Here is an 18,717-nt window from a genome sequence, read left to right as displayed (position 1 = left end):
GCTCGTAGGGAGTACTCCAGCCCAGCGGAGGGGACAGCTGGAGCTTTGCTGCCTTTATCTCAACTGGTTTCCAGTGCCTTGCCCTGCTGAGTGCTGTGGTGAGATAGGGCAGTGCCCCATGGGGATGCCAGATTAGCTTCTTGGCAGGGACCCCCTGCCAGCCCGTCTCTGGCCAGAGTTAGGTAAAGCTCTCCCCAGCTGGGTTATGGCACTTGAGTTCTGCCAAGCCTGCTCCTGCTCTTCCACACTGGTCCTTCCTCCTGGACCTTCCATCGCTGGCCTGAGCACCAGGGCCCAGTGCTGCGGGTGGGGGGGCTGGTTTGCAGGGTGCTTCCCATTCCCAGCCCCCTCGCACAGCCCCCCAGGCCCCGAAACAGGCAGGGTTGTAGGTAATCAGAGCTTATTTGGGTCCATCAGCAAGCACTGAGCTCCTCACTGCAGTACAGACAAGCTGGAATATTTACTTTCAAATTTAATTATGTTTCATTAATCAATATGCAGCTTTCCTGGTTGTTGGTTGGGTTTTTTTTAATACTGTATGCTCTGTTACTCTGAAATCTCTTTTGAATAGCTACTCTAACCGCATTCAACTTTCAAAAATCTGCCATCTATTGTGAGTCTTTTTCAAGTTGCTGCTGTGCAATTGGTTAAAAATGAATGGCAGTTGGAGTTGTAGCAGATGAGCTGGGAATGAGTTAGCAGTTACTTGTTGGGATCCCTTCCAATGAAGGAAGGTGGAGTTTTAAGCCACTCGCAGCCTCTCTAAAATAAGAGTCAAAGCAAGTGGGTGCTTTTTGCTACGGGTGAGAAACATCAACCCAACTTTTTGTAGGAAACTAAAAGCTCAGTAAGCGAAGAGAGGATTTATTTCTGTCTGAATAGTCTCTCAACCGACGTTCTGCCGTAAAATAATCTGCTTGTGTTAAAGCCATTGTGTATTTCAATATACACTGGTTCTTAATGCACCGATCCACATCTCGAGAGGGTCCACGCCGGGTAGTTGTTATGCCAAAAGCAAACAGCATCGTTTATCCTTTACGGTGCTGGAGGGTGGTGGTGGGACCCTGCTCTGCAGGTCACAATTGCAGGTGATGGTGGCTCCTGGGCTTCAGATACTGTCTGCAGTTTCTGGCTCTCCTGAGGCCACTGTGGTGAAGGAGACAGGAGGGTTACGGGTTGTTCAGCCCCTCAGGTGTGAGCTGAAGTGTTAATTTGTACCCTGCTGTCTCCTCCTCGCTGATTTTTGGGGTGAATGCTTTACTGTATGCTTTGAAGGTGCAACAAGCTGCCTTGATCTCGAGCATCATGTCCTCTGTGTGGAGTTTTCATTGTCCCAAATGAATGTGACCCATCTCACCCGGTTTCGGACAATAGACCTCAGTGATCAAAAGCTGTTACTCTTTCTTTACATCCCCCCAACGTCCTTAACAAGCTGCAGGTGATTTATTGCACCTGTATTTGGACAGATAATTGGGTATTAAAGAGTTAAAAGCTTGCCCCCAAACCAAAAGTGTTTGCAGTACCTTGTATGTACAGAACAAACATGAGTTAGTAAATTAGTGACAACTTGTTTTTATTAACTGGATCGATTGGGTTGTTTTTAAGTAAGATACCTTGTAAGGCATCTTTCCTTCATCAGGTGCTGTGTAATGATCAGACTTTAAAACTTGACAGTACACACACACACACACACTCTTTATCACTGGCGTGAGTCATGATGAAAATAGTTTCCTACTTCTTCAGCTTCCATTTGCGATTAAAAACAATATATTATTGATGATACGTGATATATTTAGTTCTGTTGTTCGGTGAAATGGTGTTTGGAGCAGTCTCTGAGCAATCAAGATACATCTTAGGGGAGAGCATTAAGAAAAACAGTAGATTGATTTATTGTCTGAACTGATGGAGGGAAACATTTCCAGGTGCCATAAATGCATAATGCTGTGCAGAGGCACCCCAGCTTGGAGGGAAGAATACACTTATTTGGGCTCATTAGCAATGCATCTTGAGAGGAATTAACGTATCGAAATAACTAATTTTATCCTCAGTTACTGTACGTTTGTTTGGGCCCAAGTCCAAGGTCTTCTGGACTCGGGAATCTGTATGCACATGGTTGGGGACGTATTCAGAGATTCTGGTGGCTAATTCCTCTCTGCCTGGGTAAGGGCTGGGTGGCAGGTGAGTGGCAGGGCTGTATTGAACCATGTGGCATCGAGGGTTTAATAAAACTGTGCCTTTTCTACCATGTGCTTCCTGCAAAAACAGGCTCAACCAGGCATCTGGGGAGAGAGACTGTTGGGGGGGAGCTTTGCTGAAAACAGGAGGCTTAAAATAAAGCCAGTTGTTACCCTACAGATTTTTCTATTCATGAATCAGCTGGGAGGGTGGGGGGAGGACTTTTAAAGTGAAATATTTACATGAATCAGGCACTGGGCTTTGGGGGAGTGCCCATGGCTGCACTGACAGTTTAAACTCCGAAGCTCTGCCGGGACTTAGTGCTTCCCTCCAGTACAGCAGGATTTGGGGATACTGGTGCCGGTAGCGCTGGGAACACATGAGTCGCCAGTAAGTAAGGAGCGGGGGTGTTTGCGAGGGGGGGGCTAGGCAGAGGGTTTGCTCTGGAGTTGCAGGAGGAAATGGGGGTGATTATTTCTGTTCAGAAGTTCCAATCGTGGCGGGTCCATGGGATTTGGGGTTAGAGCCTTCTCAGAAATACTGTTTTCCTAATGCTTTTTTAGATATAGTTTATAATTGAGAAGTTTGGCTTCTGGTAGTGTAGATGTAGGAATTGGTGTGAATTTTGAAACCAAGTTAGATTTAACTGCCAAAGAAGAAAAATTGAGGGGGAAAAAAATAGCATTTTAAAATGCAAAGGCTTAAGGTAGGTCATGGTTTTATGCTTTGTTAAAACATGGGGTTTTTTTCTGAAAGCTTTGAAAGTAGTTTTGTAGAAAACAGTGGAACAGAGAATACAGGGCAAAACTCTTGGCTGCTGCTGTTGCTTCTGTTGAAGATTTTTACAGCAGTATTTGTAGCTTAATCTAACACAGGTGAAGACAAAGTGTAACTCATAGCTGTCACCTGGCTTAAAACTTTCTTTAGCTCAGTATTCTGTATTTTAGCAGGGGACCATTTGTTTTTCCTGTCTCTAGAGAAGAAGATCCTGTTTATATTTGCAACAGCTCATCTTTCACCAGGGTTTTTTGCCCTTACCCTGGCAAGATCTGCATCCTCCATCCTTCTGCCTAGAAAGGAGGTATATATTCTATATTGGCGTGGGCAGCTTTATTTAAATTGCTGACTGATATTTAATCAGATAGCTCTAGCAAAGCTGCCATTACTATAATGTTAAGCTCTTTACGAGGATCAAATATAAGGACTATAATTTTTCCGATGACTGTCTTAAACTCCATAGTGTGAATAGTGGAAATAGCTTTTATAGGCTGCTTGGTTGTGCTCTTTAACACTGGTACCTTTGAGCCTCATGGGGCAGAAATAGCCCTAGAAAAGCACTAACCTGTTGCCTTAGTCAGAAATGTTCCCTTCTGAGGCACCCAGTGACAGGACATTGTTGGATGCACTTCATCTGTTCCAGTTGATGAGGCTGCCACGGTAGAACTTGCCTATTTTGGAGAAGATACTTCAAGTTAATAAATCTCAACAAGTTTTCTGCATATATTAGTCTTGGCGATTATAGGTTGGCAAAAGAAATGATGCTCTCGGCGCGTAAACCAGGCGCTGGCTCTCAAATCGCAGTGTGGATGTGCACCATTAAACTATTAAAACCATCCTGCCGACTGTAGGTTTGAATTGCATTTGTAGAAACAGTGGATTTTTGTTAAGAGTGGAGTAAAGGAGTAAGCCTATAAACTTTGGGAACAGTGAAGCACTATGCGCAGAATAGGGGAAAACAATCGAGCATTTCATCAGACTTCTTGCTGTCTCTTGCCAGGATTTGCAGGCTGTCCTGCGTTGCATCAGTCCTGCTGGACATTATTTTCCATCTATATTTCGAAGCCAGATGGAAAAGGAATCCTCTGGATATTAATAGTTTAACATATAACAAGGCCATAACAAGGGAGAAGCCTTTTGTGATGTGCCTGTGCTGGTTCAACCTATAAATCACCCTTTTGCTGTCTGCTTTGTTCGTGTCTGTAGCAGAAAATGAAGCGAGGATCATTAGTAGGAATGAGAAAAGCATATTAAAGGCTCCAGGTAGATTTTCTATCTGATGCGGTTTGGGTGAATGCACTCGTGTTCTCCCGTGGTACAGGTGTATCTACAGGTGAAAGTGAGTAGCCAACCTCAGCTCTGCCACATCTTACATTGCCTTGAGCATCCTTTCTTTGATTCAGTGACACAGGACAGTGCTCAGGGCTCAGGCCCTTGTGCCAGGAGGTCCCCTTGCCCAGGGCAACCTGGTGACACCAACTTCTCTGCCCATGTGAGACCTCACACATGGCCCTTCACCTTCTGGAAGAGGATAAAAACTGATCTTCTAGACAAGTCTTCTGCTTAAAAGAGAAATAGTAAGTGAGGAACCACATTTGTACTTGACAACTGGAAAAATTATTTAAAAAATAAACAACAAAACCACAACAAACCACCTGCTAATGACTGAGAGCCCCTGTGAATCTTAAGATGTTTAAAGACGGTAGGATTTGGCCAAAAGCAGGGAGTAGGATTTAAAAGCCAGATATGTCGTTGCTTTAGGAGTACCTTTCTTCCATTGCAAACTGGGCAATCCTGACGATGTGGGCCCATCGCTCACTTTTATTATTGAGTAAATAAAGAATTGCGATAGGCTTGTGTTTACTCCAAGCAACTTGTAAAAGGAAAGGCAGCTTCTTGCACTTTAAACTCTAGAAGAGTTTTATACGATTTATACTGAAGATGTGGTTTGATAGGCAGTTTTAATACTTATTTTGTATTTTAATACTTATTTTGTATTTTCCAGTTTCCTAATGGTGCTGGTTTTTCCTCTTAGTGGGATTACAGAAGGGAACAAAGCAGAGCATAGGATGGGAAGCTCAGTCAAGACTAGAGCAGGCACAGCCTGGTAGGTTATTTTCCAGTGCCCTTCTGTGCTGTTTCCTTTCCATACTTTTTCCATTTTATTTTTTAAAATCTTCAGGGACTCCCAAGTTAAAGGTGTGGGAATGAACTGCTGGGGCCGAAATTCCTCGGGTTTGACTCCAGACTCCTTCATGCAAATTCAAACCTGCTGTTTTCCTTCATATTTACAGAATGAGACCCCCATATCTGTTCTCAATCTTTAATAGAGAAGAAAGTTTTGCTTTCTGCTTTTCTTCTTAATGGTTGGATTACTCTCATTCTGTGCAGCCCTCTGGAATGCTTCCCTGCGACTGGGGAATTTTTATTACCGCTGAGCTGACAAGCAGCATGGGTTTTTTATACTTTCCTCCCTCTTTCCGGGAAAGTATGCATCTGATGATGAACGGCAAGTAGTTTTTATGTAAATTAGAAAGTTGGATTGCTGCCTACTTGCCAATATGATATTTTTTTCATAGCAAGGTCTGCCCAAGAGCAGACCAGGTGAGAGAGGATGAGTGTGAGTGGTGAGTCCTGCAAAGCCTTGGCCGGTGGATCTCTCCTGGTTGGGTGTCTCTGAGCTGCCCTCCCCAGGGTGGCTCAGACCTACCCAGGACTGATTCGTTAATCCTTAGGGACAGGAAATGCTTCTCGTTTATTTATCTTAACCCTGTGAGATTTCCCTTTTTCTCTTCAGAGGAGGAATTCAATCATTGCTAATTTATCTGTCTGTTTTTTATGTTCCAAGGATATCTTTTAAGAAATTAAAGCAAGGCTAAATTTCGTTTGAAAGGTGTGCAATTATATTAAAAATCCGTCTTGTCCTAAAGTAGTAGACTGTAGAATTTAGGTCAGGCACACCCTGCATATGCGTGTTTCCTGCTTGCTCATATTTCTGAGAATAATTGTGCATGGGAATGTTTTTGTAGATTTAAAGGAGTGTTGTCACCTTAAAAATGAGTTGTTTGGAGTTTTATTTAAGTCACGGCGGTTACGCTGTGGTTTAGGAAGAGGGGAAGATTGCTAAGCATCTGATTCACTCGTTCGACGTGCTGGTCGTTCTTTGCCATTGGCAAATGACTGGTGAAATGAGGTTACTCACATCTACTATTTTTACTCTCTTCTGACTTCCTTCTTGTCATGCCAGATGACAGGGAAGCAATGCAAAAGCTGACAGATGTTACAGTAAAGGGCTTTTCTCTTCAATGGATTTTGACAGCTCGGCTTTTCATGGTTTTTCTTTGACGTTTTGGTGAACATCTGCAAACTTGATACCTAAACTATTCTGTAATGGCTCATTAAAAAAAAAATCCCAATGGTAAGGATAAGGAGTAAGTAATACAATAAAAAGCTAGAAACCAGCAAGTCAGTACTGGTGCTTCCGTTATCTTTTGCTTAATAAAATGTCCTGCATCTAAACGTTTTTTTGTCTCTGCTGGCCACGTTACTGTAGTTGAGTTTTGCTTCTGTTTATGTTTCTCTGTACCAGTTAAACCATTCAGCTCCTTCCAGTAGCTGGGTGAGAAGTGTGTACCTCGGGAAGTGGGTTTGGATGTGCCTCAGATTCGTTAGGGTGGGGAAGGATAACGTGCTGAAGACCATCCCAGCCTTTTTACATTCCAGTAAACTTCTTTCTGTCTTAAGAATTACATACAACAAGGATCAGCCTCTTTTAACTCGACAAGAGGTTTGTAACATGAATTGTTTGTGCCAAAGATGCATTGCTAAATAAAACTTAGTTTCCCGCTTGTGTTTAAAAAAAAAAAAAAAAACCAAAAACCACCACTTAAATATCACTTCTATATTATTCTCTCAACAAAAATCTTGGCTCTAAACAAGTTCAAATACAGATGAGTTGACCGTGACCATCAGCACGTGGTTTGGAGAACAGAGATGCTTGTTCAGTTGCGTGTTCTGGAGTGAGGAGGCACCTACTTGCTCCAATCTGGGCAAAAACAACGGCCAGAGTGAGATGTGGATTTTGATTTTTGGACTGTGATACTGAAAAATAAATCACAACCTGTTTAGGAGCCCTTTCTCTGATCTTTAGTGCTGAACCTGACAGCGGGCTTTTGATGTTCATGAGTTCCCGGTTCCCAAAATCCACCTGTCCACAAGCCGTGAGTCTTCAGCTCCTCTGCGGGGTGGTCCCTGCCTGGTCCTTCAGGATCTGAGCGTACAAACGAGTTATTGAGAAGCGAGCTTAGAAATTCAGGTGTTTGTTTGCTGCTTGTGATCAATTCTGTGGAACGGGCCAACTTATGCTCTCCGAAGGGTAGAAACGTGCATGGAAATAGACCTCAGAAGGAAACCTGTTGGTGTTTGTGCTGCTGCACTCCCTGTGTGTGCTGCACGGCCAGGGAGTGTGAGCCGTGAACGTGCGAAAAGTCACTGTAACACCGGGTTAGTGGGGCTGGGCCTGAAGAGTATGTCTGTCCCTGTTTTCTCTCATAAAAGACTTCCCTGCAGTGCTTCCCAGGGCTCTCAGGAGCAAGGAGCAGTTAATATTTGTAAAAAGCTTTGAAGGTGAATAGTGCTAATTATTATTTATAGGTATTCATTCTCACCACGGGTAGTTCACCTTGATCCGAGGCATGAAAGGAAGCCAGGACATTTGTAAGCTGGTCGGGCATGAGTGTGGCCTTCTGAAGTCTTTATGTACTGGTTTCCCTACTGGGTTGTATGTGAGATTGCAATTTATTTGTCATGTTAAATGACTAGTTTGAGTATTTATTGTACCAACCAGATGTGCTAAAGCAATCCTTACTCATTTGCCTTAATTCTGCTGACATAATGTGTAGGATTTGGGCATGCCAAGAGAGGACAGAAGCCAGGAAAATAATGTTAGCCTGGCCTGACTGATTATCAGCAGGGCTGGATGTTTGGCAGTGGGTCCCAGGGAAACACCCTGGAAAGTATCGGGAGAGGGAGTTTTCTGCGGTTGTGATGATGGCCCCGGCCAGCGCTGGGTGGCTGGGGACAGGAGAGGTGCGTGGCCATGCTCTGTTAAGTCTGCCGGAACCAAGATGACCCTCGTTGGCTCCTCGCTGCTGTTCTACCAGGCAGAGCCTTTCAAAAAAGAACGAACACAGTAGCTTTTCACATGGCTTTCCCATTGCCAAAAAACCTTCCTTCTGATGAATGTCACATGATGCGCGAGCAACAGATATTCTAAAAATATACAGTTATAATAATGCTGCCAACTTGGTTTCACTTCTACAGATGGAGAGGAAGGAATTGTTATTCCTTTTTTCAAATTTCTAATTAAGAATGAAATGCTTACACCGCCTGCCAGTAACGACGGGCTTGAAACCCACCACTGAACTGCTCATTAAGGTCTTCATCCTCAGCAGGTCCTGACCAGAAAACTCGCCAACTCTTAGTTGGCTTTTTTGTTTTGTTTTGTTTTATTAGTGCTGTATTTTATCTGGTTTGTATCTGACCATGCCAGTGTTCTGCCGTGCTTTAGAGATGGCACCCGCAGGCCCTGGAAGTCTTAATTCTGCCAAGAAAAAGACACAGGACAATTGTTCTGCAGGAGGGAAATTGGGAAAATTCATTAATGAGGAAATTGGTGTTTTATGTTTGAGAGAGTGAAAGGAAAACACTTAAGGCCAAGAAAGGAGAGCTGGTTCTTGTCCAAGGCAATAGCAGGGCAAAATAGATGCCAGAGAGAGTGAGGGAAAGAGACAGCAAAAGAAATCTGTTAGAAAATATAAAGGAGTGGAATGAAGCGAGTCTTAAAGATGGGAACAGGGGAAAAGAATTTCACTTCAGAGTGAAATGGCCAAAGAGCAAAAATAAAAGATGTGTCTCTGCTTGTGCCAAAAGAATATTTAAGATTTGGAGGGCGTTGGTTAAAGCAGTGAGTATCGGGCTGAGCCAGGGTGGGATGGGTGTAGGGCTGCCGTCGAGGCTGTTCTGTGTGATATGAGTATTTCCGTAGGACTATAGTGGGTTAAACACTGGGGTGAGCACTATATGACAGGAGGTGGTGATAAATCAAGAAGGAAGACCCAAAAAAAAGCAATCACTGGGAGCAGGGAACCTCCTGGTCAAACCTCAGAGTGGTTCAGAGGCAATGCCGGAGCTGGTAACTGGGAAAATGTTGTATTTTGGGGCTGTCACTGTGTTCCACAGCTCATTTTGCCAGGGCTGGGAATCAAGAGACGTGTAAACATTTTTAAAGGGCTCTAGTGGCCTGGAGATCAGGCAACTGCTGGGAGGGGGTTCGCAGCAACACACACGTGATTGAAAGACATCAGCAGCTTTAGACTCACTTTTAAAAAAGCAAAGGTTTATAGATGAAATAGACCCCTGGTTACTTTAATACCTTTTATTTTCCTCTTCCTAGGTTAGTGTAGGGACATAACTAGCATCATAAGCCTCTCTGAAGCCCAGTGAAGTATCTGAAGGAAAGCCTTTTGAGCCCAAGAGACTTTGCGGTACCAGATACAGGGATTTGAGCTTCATTGCTTGGGAGTTTCTTCCAAAATTACCAACCCGATATTTTCTCTTCCAGCTCTTCTCTCAGGAAACGCAACCAACTCCTGACATCACGGAGGCCCAGCATGAATGTTAACTGTGCTGGTGGGACAGACTGGTCAAGAAATCCGGAGTCCAGTTGCTCTGTGGAAAACAGAACTGCAGCGATCCATGAGTCAGAAGAAAGTAATGTGGCGCTTGGAGGTCATACCCCTGCTGCAGGTCCCAGGACTGAGGGTAAGGATAATGTCTTTACCTTATAGTAGCCTTTAAGGGAGATATTTTTTATTGCAGGGTGCTATGTTTTGGAAAAATTCCAGCGTCCCCGGGCAGTTTGTCCTGGGGAGTGCAGAATGTCTGCACCCTGCCTTGGCCAGGCTGGTGTAAAGGACAAAGGGCCACAGCAGAGTTTAGGGTTTTGCTGTCTTGGCAGCATCGTCACATGGGTATGGCCTGGCCAGGCAACGTGCAGCTCCTCCTGAGAGGCTGTCCCCAAACAGATAAACTGAAAGCAACTGGAGAGTCCTGCTGAGCTGGGTGCCCACCATGGACCAGGCACCAAGCGCTGCTGGGTTAAACCTCCTCTGGCACGGTGTGAACTTCGGCTCCAGCTGCCTGCCAAAGTAGGTGTCAGTGCTGGGCATCTGTGTCTGTAGCTCTGGCCTTGTCTAATTCCTATGCTCCTGCTCTTTACACACTGAATCCATCTCGCTTTAACAAGGAGTATTAAGCATCACAGTTCATCAGGAAATGTTTCATCCAAAATCCAACCACTGGCTCAATTTGAAAATGAAGTTTAATTTTTATGTCATATAACATTACCCTGATAGTTACGGATATTGCTTCGTTATTGTATGACTCAGTTTTCTCATTACAGTAGAAACTGTTACTAGGAACTTATATTTTTCAGTAAATTATTGGAATTGTTGGAGCGGGTCCAGAGGAGGCCATGGAGATGCTGGGAGGGCTGGAGCCCCTCTGCTGTGAGGACAGGCTGAGAGAGTAGGGGGGGTTCAGCCTGGAAAAGAGAAGGCTCCAGGGAGACCTTGGAGCCCCTTCCAGTCCCTAAAGGGGCTCCAGGAAAGCTGGGGAGGGACTCTGGATCAGGGAGGGGAGCCATAGGAGGAGGGGGAAGGGTTTGACACTGGAAGAGGGGAGATTGAGCTGAGATGTGGGGAAGAACTTCTTTGCTGTGAGGGTGGTGAGAGCCTGGCCCAGGTTGCCCCGAGAAGCTGTGGCTGCCCCATCCCTGGAGGGGTTCAAGGGCAGGTTGGAGGGGGCTTGGAGTAACCTGGTGTGGTGGGAGGTGTCCCTGCCCAGGGCAGGGGGATTGGAACTTGATGATCTTTAAGGTTCCTTCCAACCCAAACCATTCTATTAAATTGTATCTTACCCTTGCAATATTTATTTCTCTCTCTCGGGTTTAGATTCTGAATGCCGACACGCTGCTTGTCCAGTAACTCCCCAGATCAGTAGCATGTTGTCTCCTCCTGAAGACACGCACAACTGTCATTTTCAAGATGGAAATAAGAGACAGTCAGAATATTTTAATACCCAGGAACGTCATGGATGCTGCGCTCTGTCTTCAAACATCAATCCACAAACGGTGGCTCCAGAGAAAGTGACGCTTGTGGTCGATGGCACTCGCTTTGCAGTGAATCCACAGATTTTCACGGCTCACCCTGATACTATGCTGGGAAGGTGGGTCATTTCCACCGTTTACAAGATACCTCAAGGGGGTCAAATGTTTGCTAAAATGGAGCAAACCCCTAATTATTGTCTTGTGACCTCATGTGTTCACACAAGTGAAGTGTGGTTGGCCTCATTCAGTACTTGGCCATGAGTGAGGCCTTGAAGGTAAGACCAGATGTAGAGTTGGTAGTTCTCTAGATAACGTTCTCCCTTCAAACAGTGTGCACTTTTAGGACATGGTCTGGTTTTGCCTTTTCTCCGAGTATTTACCTTGTTTGTAAGAAGTACATCTGCTCACAGCTGATAAATTCCCTTCCAGAATGGGGAAAACGATAATGCTCCATCCCCCTGCTGCTGTTATCTTATGATCCTCTCCCATAAGAGAAGTTACTGAGCTCCCTGGAACCTATTGATGCAACAAGAAACACTCAATTTTTATATTGCCAGCACTTTGACCCCTCTCTGACCGCAGGGAGACAGGCTCCGTTGGGTCACTGACCCTTGCACGGGTCGGTGTGTAAAACGGGATCAAAAGGCAGGCGGTGGTTATCGTGCGTAGCCTCGGTGAAAGGGCTTTATTGCCAGGGTATTTTCTGACCCAGGGTTGAATGATCTGTTCCTTTAAGCTGCAGTTGTTCCATACAGTACCGTAGCCATAGCGACAGACAGAGTCCTGCTATAGGAGGACTCGGAGACAGCTCCTGTGCTTATTTACTGTGTAAGTGACTGAAATATAGGTTTCAAATTACTGTATATATGTATCACTGCTGGTTTGGTTTAACCTCAGTGCACCTCTTGGTCTCTGAAATTAAAATTAGTGCATTTAAGTGTTTGTCTGCACTTACATAGATTTTTATCTGTTCAGAATGTTTGGACCAGGAAGAGAATATAATTTCACCAGGCCAAATGAAAAGGGAGAATATGAAATCGCAGAAGGAATTAGCTCGGCTGTGTTCCGGACCGTGCTGGTAAGGAGATCTTTGCAGATTGTTGTTTTTTTTTTTCTTGTTTTTTTCCAATCTGTTTGTCACGTGCAAAACTGAGCCGTCTCCCAGGCAGCTGCACACCCCCTGGGACATGTTCTTTTATTACTGTTTTGCATTGTGATTTAAAAAAAAAAAAAAAAGAAAATATAATAGACTTTGGTATGAGTCGTCATTTCAGATATTTGCTCCTGTTCCCTTTTACCTTTCTCATGTCGTGCCATTGTAGTTCCTGAGCTGTGTCCTGACCTTCTGGGTACATATAAATGCTCATTGCACGTGAGATGTTATGAAACCCTGTGTCATGGGAAAAGTTTTAATTGGAGCTCACCGTTTATCAGACCCGAGAGAATCTGCAGAGAGACGTAGATTCTCGGACAAGCGTGGCTGGTTCTGACTGTTCACAGAGCTATATATAGCCTCCTTGACTTTCAAATGTTGCTTAACAAAACAAAGAACTAATTAAAAACGATCAGGGGCCAAGCTATTCTTATTTTTTCTCTCCAAAAACTGTCCTTTTGTTTGCAGGATTATTACAAAACTGGAATCATTAACTGCCCCGATGGGATTTCCATCCCAGACCTTCGAGACACATGTGATTACCTCTGCATAAACTTTGATTTCAACACAATCAAATGTCAAGATTTAAGTAAGTATGGAGAGAAATCAGCTTTTAGGAGATCATCTGCATGGTGTTGAGTGCTCTGATCCTGGTTCAGTGCATTTCTTAATTGTGTACTTTAAGTGTGAAGATACAGACTCCACCAGGACTCATATATGTGTTGCATTTAAACAGCTTCTTTTTTTGCTGCATCAGTGAAGTGTGATTGAATCCCGCGGAATGCAGGCATCTTGCTCAAAAAAGCAAATTGAAATTGTCAAAATTCTAGTTTCCTCTTGTAACAGAGGCTGAGAAGAAGAGCTGCTGTTACAGCCAGGCAAAATGAAAGCTAAAAGCAGGGTTATAACTCCTATCTAAAATGTACCAGAGAATCGTGAATAATTTAAGCTGATGGATGATGAGCAGAGCAGGAATTGAAGACACCAAGGTTGGAACGTATTAGTTCCTATTCACAAAGGGATCTGATTGGGAGCAGCTTTTTTGGTGGATATGCTGGCCAAAAAAAGGTACTTTTAACACAGGCAAGTCTGTGAATATACTAATGATACTGAAAGCTGAAATGGGGCATGTGGTGTCGTGGCTCAGGCCTTGGGTGGAATTCCCTAGCCCGTCCTCCGGCGAGTGATCACAGAGAAGTCAGAAAATATGATTTCAAGGACAGAGGTTTCACTGAATTTTTTTTTAGAGTTGGAAGGGACCATTTAGATCATCTAGTCCAACTCCCAGGATGTTGCTGGAAATTTAAGTTTAGTATCATTATCATTGAATCATTGAATCGTCTGGGTTGGAAGGGACCTTTAAGATCATCTAGTCCAACCATCAACCTAACCCTGATAAAAAAACCATCATAGAATCATTGAATCGTCTAGGTTGGAAGGGACCTTTAATAATTATGAATTAATTATTCAGTCTGTTACCGCTTCACTGTGTTGATTGGGCCTTGGTGGTTTTTTAATGGTAATATAGTGGTTCTACAGTGCAATTTGCATCCCATTTGAAATGCAGTCTCATATATCTGATTTTGCCAATGCTGGAGCTGGATACTGAACATATGTGAAGGAGTTTGTCTAAAGCAGACTGCAGGCTGTGCTCTTGGATGTATCTGCAAAGTGTAGAGCTGAGACACATTTTCATAGCATGTAAAAAAGCTCATCATATGATTTTTGTCTCATTAGGCGCTCTGTTACACGAGCTTTCCAACGATGGTGCTCACAAGCAGTTTGACAGTTACCTGGAGGAGCTGATTCTGCCCATCATGGTGGACAGCGCCAGGAAAGGGGAACGCGAATGCCATATCGTCGTGCTGACGGATGAAGACACCGTAGACTGGGATGAAGATCACCCACCGCCGATGGGAGAGGAGTACTCGCAAAGTAAGGGCACTGCGCTGGGGCTCCTGGCTCTGTGTTTAGTGACCACCCAGACGCGTGGCCGGACCTGTTGCCCAAAGAGCCATCTTCCTCCAGGAAGAGACGCTGGCACAGAGAGTTCTGTTTTGTACCTTCTTTCTGAACTGGCCGCTCCTAGAGGTGGGATGCCTGGTTAGAACTGTGGTCTGACACCACTCACTGCATCTTTGCCTTTTCATTCCTGCCTCAGCCTTTTCCTGCCTCCCCAGTGAGTGAATGCCCTTTGCTTTACACACCCAGCACCACCCATTCTATCCAGACCACCCATCGCTGCCCTCCCACCAGGGAAGTTCTCATCACTCATCCCAGTGATGAGAACAGGCACCTGAAGTAGTTCTTGGAAACCAGACCAGGCTTTTGGCATCCCCACAGCTGTGCATGTCAAAAATGGGGAGAAGGTCCCTCTTTGTAGATTCTAATTGCCCTTTTTCTTTCTCAAGTCCTTTACAGTTCCAAGCTGTACAGATTCTTCAAGTATATTGAGAACCGCGATGTCGCAAAAGCTGTGTTAAAGGAACGGGGCCTGAAAAATATTCGCATTGGCATTGAAGGTAAAGCATTTCTTCAACAAAGGAAATTCTAAAACAGGTGACTCCATGGTCAGTAAAGCCTGGTTTCCTCTGGACTCAAGGCATTTCCTGTTTTGCTCTGTGTTTTGCTAGGCATTTATTTTTACAAAACTAGTAGAAGCTGGGCATGTTCCTTCACCTCTATCATATTACACTGAAATTGGCCGGGATGCTTAAAAGTTAAGGGAAAATGAAAGATATGTAACATGTACCAGCAAGGTCAGTTTATAACCGAGTAAACAGGAAACAGGAGTCAAACGTTTCCACCTGCTGATCCGAGCATTCCCTTGGGGAGCTTAGAGAATGTCATGCTCTGTCCTGGGAGACTCAGAGTTTTATAGTAGCTGTTTGTTGCAGCCGTTGATCCTGTGGCTACACACAGGGGAAAAGAAAGCAAGCCAGTAATGTGGAATGTGAGCAGTTGTCCACAAATTCCCTCCCTGTTCCCATAATCGCTCCTGCCTGGCTGTTTTTCTGGGATCCTCTTGTCCTTTTGCGCAAATCCCGTATGTGTTGTGCGACTGACCAGCTGGCTGTGGTTTCAGGGTACCCCACCTGTAAGGAGAAGGTGAAGAGGAGGCCCGGTGGCCGGTCAGAGGTGATATACAACTACGTTCAACGCCCGTTCATCCAGATGTCGTGGGAAAAGGAAGAAGGCAAAAGCCGTCACGTTGATTTCCAGTGCGTTCGGAGCAAATCTCTAACAAACCTGGTCACTGTGGGTGATGACGTTTCAGAGGACCATGAGGTTATAATGCATCACCCCCCACAAGTAGATGAACTGGACAGGCTAAACGCTCCCTTCTCCCAAATGGCTGTTAACGATCTACCCGATTAGTCGTGGCTCAGGGTGGAAAGTCCTGCTTGATGTGGGAACGTCTCAGCGTAGTTTCATCCCAGGGGATGGAACACAGACTCCTGCCAAGGTGCTTTCTGTTCTTACTACGTTGTCATATTTCAAGCATGTTAATAAAGAGCCACACTCCATAATCTAATTGTGCAATCAAAAGCAACATCTCCTCAAACAAAAAGAAAAATGATGCTGTTTGTTTCTACTACAAAGGCTTCCAGACTGGTGGGTGCTGAATATTTTACCTAAACTTCTAGAAAGAAGAACAGCAGTATTCAGAAACGTCTTGTTTGACATGAGAGAGGAAATTCTGGGCCTGTCAAAACAAAGCTTTCCTTTACCGTTAGGCACTAGCTTTGCTTTCGTGATAATCGGTTACAAAGGACTCAACATCAAAGCGGGACAGATGATACTCTCTCATCAACCAGCAGAAATGTAGCACAGTTGTGACAGCAAAACCCTGAGTGTGGAGAAATGAAGGCAAAATCCTGAGCGTGGAGGAATCTGCTTAGGCTGGCACCGGGCTGTGCATCGTGCGGATGTTCTGGGGAAGGACAAACTAGTTCCGTAGGAAGCATCTGCCTGTTCACAAGAATTTCCCATCTATACTTCTCCGTAAGATGGAATCACTGTTTTTAGGGATGTTGTCTGTTCAGTAAAACGAGTAGATCATGTGGAAGGAGAAAGCAAAACAGAAGAGACTCTAGTTGATATTTTACCAACAAAGTAAATCTGTTTAGTAGCCTAATAGATGTAAGCAGCTTTCTAGAGGTGACTGTGCATGCCAAAGACTTCCACTTGTCTCCGTCCCCCTGCTAAGACACTAAAAGCCAGTGGAGGAGCTCCCAGTACAGACAGTTTACTACCTGAGTAAAACCCGTGGTCTCATCAGCCTTAGTCAGTCAAAATTCCTGTAGACTCTCCAAGGAGCACTCTACTGTTGCAGCTTTAAAAGGTCAGCCTTTTTCTTCCCAATTTGGAACTGACTGGACCAGTTTGCTGTCAGGCAGGTAAGAAATGCCAATAGTAGACCAGCCTTCAGTAGCAAAAAATACAGGTACCTGGGAACAGCTCTCCTTTGCTGCTCGGAATATATTATCCTAGTCTGTGGTTAAGGCTCTGCTCAGTTTGGATTCGGGGCCAACAGAGTTGTGACTGTAAATATAGACACACTCCAGGCTGGTTTAGCTCGGTTTGTTGTATTAACTGGTCCAGTTCCTGCAGCGTGGAGTTACCCTTAGGCTTCCTTAACCCCCCTGGTGAGCTCACGTTTCTGATGTAGAGGTTTTACGTGCCCAAAGTGAGTTACTTAAACGTGGTGCTGGTGCAAAGTAAAGCTGAAAGCCATTCGAAAAGAAATAGAGGGAGGGAGCTCCTTTGCAAAGCTAAGTTCAGGTCAGTTCTCCTCTTGCTGTTGAAACCTGGAACACGTAGGCATTGAGTTACCTGGTTATACGTAGTAAAATAGAGGTAGGCATCAGTCTGCTCCCAGAAGGTTTGATCCTTTGTTGTCAGGGTTGCATCATCAAGAAAATTTTTATTATTCTCCATCTGTCTGCAAAGTGTGTGGTAGATTTAGCATTGAAGATGGCTGTTACTGTTCTGCTGCTAATAATGAGGGTTTTGCTCAGTGTAAGGAACGTGTCGATATCAATCACAAATTATCCTGAAGGTTTATAAGTTTTGTTTTAGTGAAGAGTAACAAAATCTCTGCCAAGATAGATGTAAATCTCTCCTGATAGATTAAGTTCCCATTTGTATGGATGCAGGTTCTGTTATTTGCAGTGTTTCTGTTCTTAGCTTCTTTCCTAAGTGCAGCAAATAGATTTCTTCTTTTTATAAGTGCCTATGGGAAGATTTCCAAAAGTGCTTCAGGACTTGCTGAGAGTCCCAGGGTTCAGATGCCCAGCTCCACCTGATTACTTTTGAAAAATCCTCCCTGCATGTCGTTGGATCAGTTTAGAGAAGTGTCCTTCAGTATCTGCACAGAGGTGGTGTGTGCAATCCCTTTCCATTATTGCTCGAGAGGAATTTCTATTTTTGTAGTAGAGAAAGGAAGACAATACGGACCATTAACCTTCCAGCGAAGGGCCAGACCAAACCCATTCCCTGCCTTGGTAACGAGCCATTGCCACTCCCGCAAGTCAAGCAAAGGCGCTGGTGAGACTGTCCCCCCCCCCAGCAGTGATGGAACTCACCCCCCCAGCCCTATGGATTATTTGTGTGTGTGTGTTTATTTTTACAGCAACGTAAGTTTTAAGTAAATGTGTGTTGGTATTGACCAGCTGACTTGGAATCGGAGTCTACTCAAGTGCTGCTCTAAGGACTTGAACGTGCATGTTGTTGAGTGTGACCCTACAGGGCTGTGTCCAGGCATCAGATACTGAACATCTTACATGAATCACAGAATGGTTTGGGTTGGAAGGGACCTTAAAGCCCAGCCAGTCCCACCCCCTGCCCTGGGCAGGGACACCTCCCACCAGACCAGGTTGTTCAAAGCCCTGTCCAGCTTGGATTGATGGCACCTTATGGGATTTGACAGCAGAGTACCACCTTCAGCCAAAATAAATCCCACCAGAGTCTGTCCCTGAGCCCAGTGTTATCTGGGCCTCTTGAACGATTTCGCCAGTTCATTAGAAATGGTGAGCCCAGGCACTTCACTGCAACCAGCCATTGCCCGAGGGATAGAGACTGTCAAATGCCTTGGAGGATGTTTTTGATACCCTGTGTCATCAGCTGGACCTTCGGCATGGGATGGAGGTATCTGGCTTCCATGATTTCCATGCAGTTTTTATCACTCCAAAAAGCCACAGTACTTTGGCTTTCCCAAGTAATTAAAAATGAATCGGGATTATTTTTTTTAGTAGAGTAAGTTCCATTAGAACACTACATCAAATTGAAGAAGTATGTATTTGCTTTTCCTCCTTCTGTCATTGTCACCTACTGTTGAGGTACAAGATGAAGTTTTGTCTTACTCTAGATATACCGAAGTGTTACCCGGTGTGTGTATGAACTACAGATGTATGGTTTCTTTTCTGTATTAAATTATAAATTA

General features: G+C 44.5%; 1 protein-coding gene across 3 annotated transcripts; it reads left to right on the top strand.

The window, feature by feature from the left end:
- The first annotated feature begins 2,554 nt into the window (after positions 1-2,554).
- Positions 2,555-18,717, top strand: KCTD20 (potassium channel tetramerization domain containing 20). Of its 3 annotated transcripts, none has more exons than XM_074163313.1 (8): positions 2,555-2,565; positions 9,575-9,772; positions 10,957-11,238; positions 12,095-12,197; positions 12,741-12,861; positions 14,010-14,207; positions 14,684-14,794; positions 15,358-18,717. In XM_074163313.1, exons 1-8 carry the CDS (start codon positions 2,555-2,557, stop codon positions 15,648-15,650), a joined length of 1,317 nt encoding a protein of 438 aa, XP_074019414.1. In that variant the 3' UTR covers positions 15,651-18,717. The 3 variants fall into 3 exon arrangements, with proteins under 3 accessions (XP_074019414.1, XP_074019416.1, XP_074019417.1); XM_074163315.1 differs by having other exon boundaries at positions 9,575-9,774; positions 10,965-11,238; XM_074163316.1 differs by lacking the exons at positions 2,555-2,565; positions 9,575-9,772 and adding an exon at positions 9,971-10,160 and having other exon boundaries at positions 10,965-11,238.

Source organism: Numenius arquata, chromosome 24, assembly GCF_964106895.1.
Source record: "Numenius arquata chromosome 24, bNumArq3.hap1.1, whole genome shotgun sequence".
Classification (NCBI taxonomy): Eukaryota; Metazoa; Chordata; class Aves; order Charadriiformes; family Scolopacidae; genus Numenius; species Numenius arquata.
This window is presented reverse-complemented; position numbering and strand designations above follow the sequence as displayed.

What these genes read in the sequence shown, in the direction of transcription:
- KCTD20 (XM_074163313.1), top strand. An exon ending in GCTGCAGGTCCCAGGACTGA is followed by an intron (nt 9,773 to 10,956) that starts GGGTAAGGATAA and finishes TTTCTCTCTCTC; the next exon opens with GGGTTTAGATTCTGAATGCC. An exon ending in AATCAAATGTCAAGATTTAA is followed by an intron (nt 12,862 to 14,009) that starts GTAAGTATGGAG and finishes TTGTCTCATTAG; the next exon opens with GCGCTCTGTTACACGAGCTT.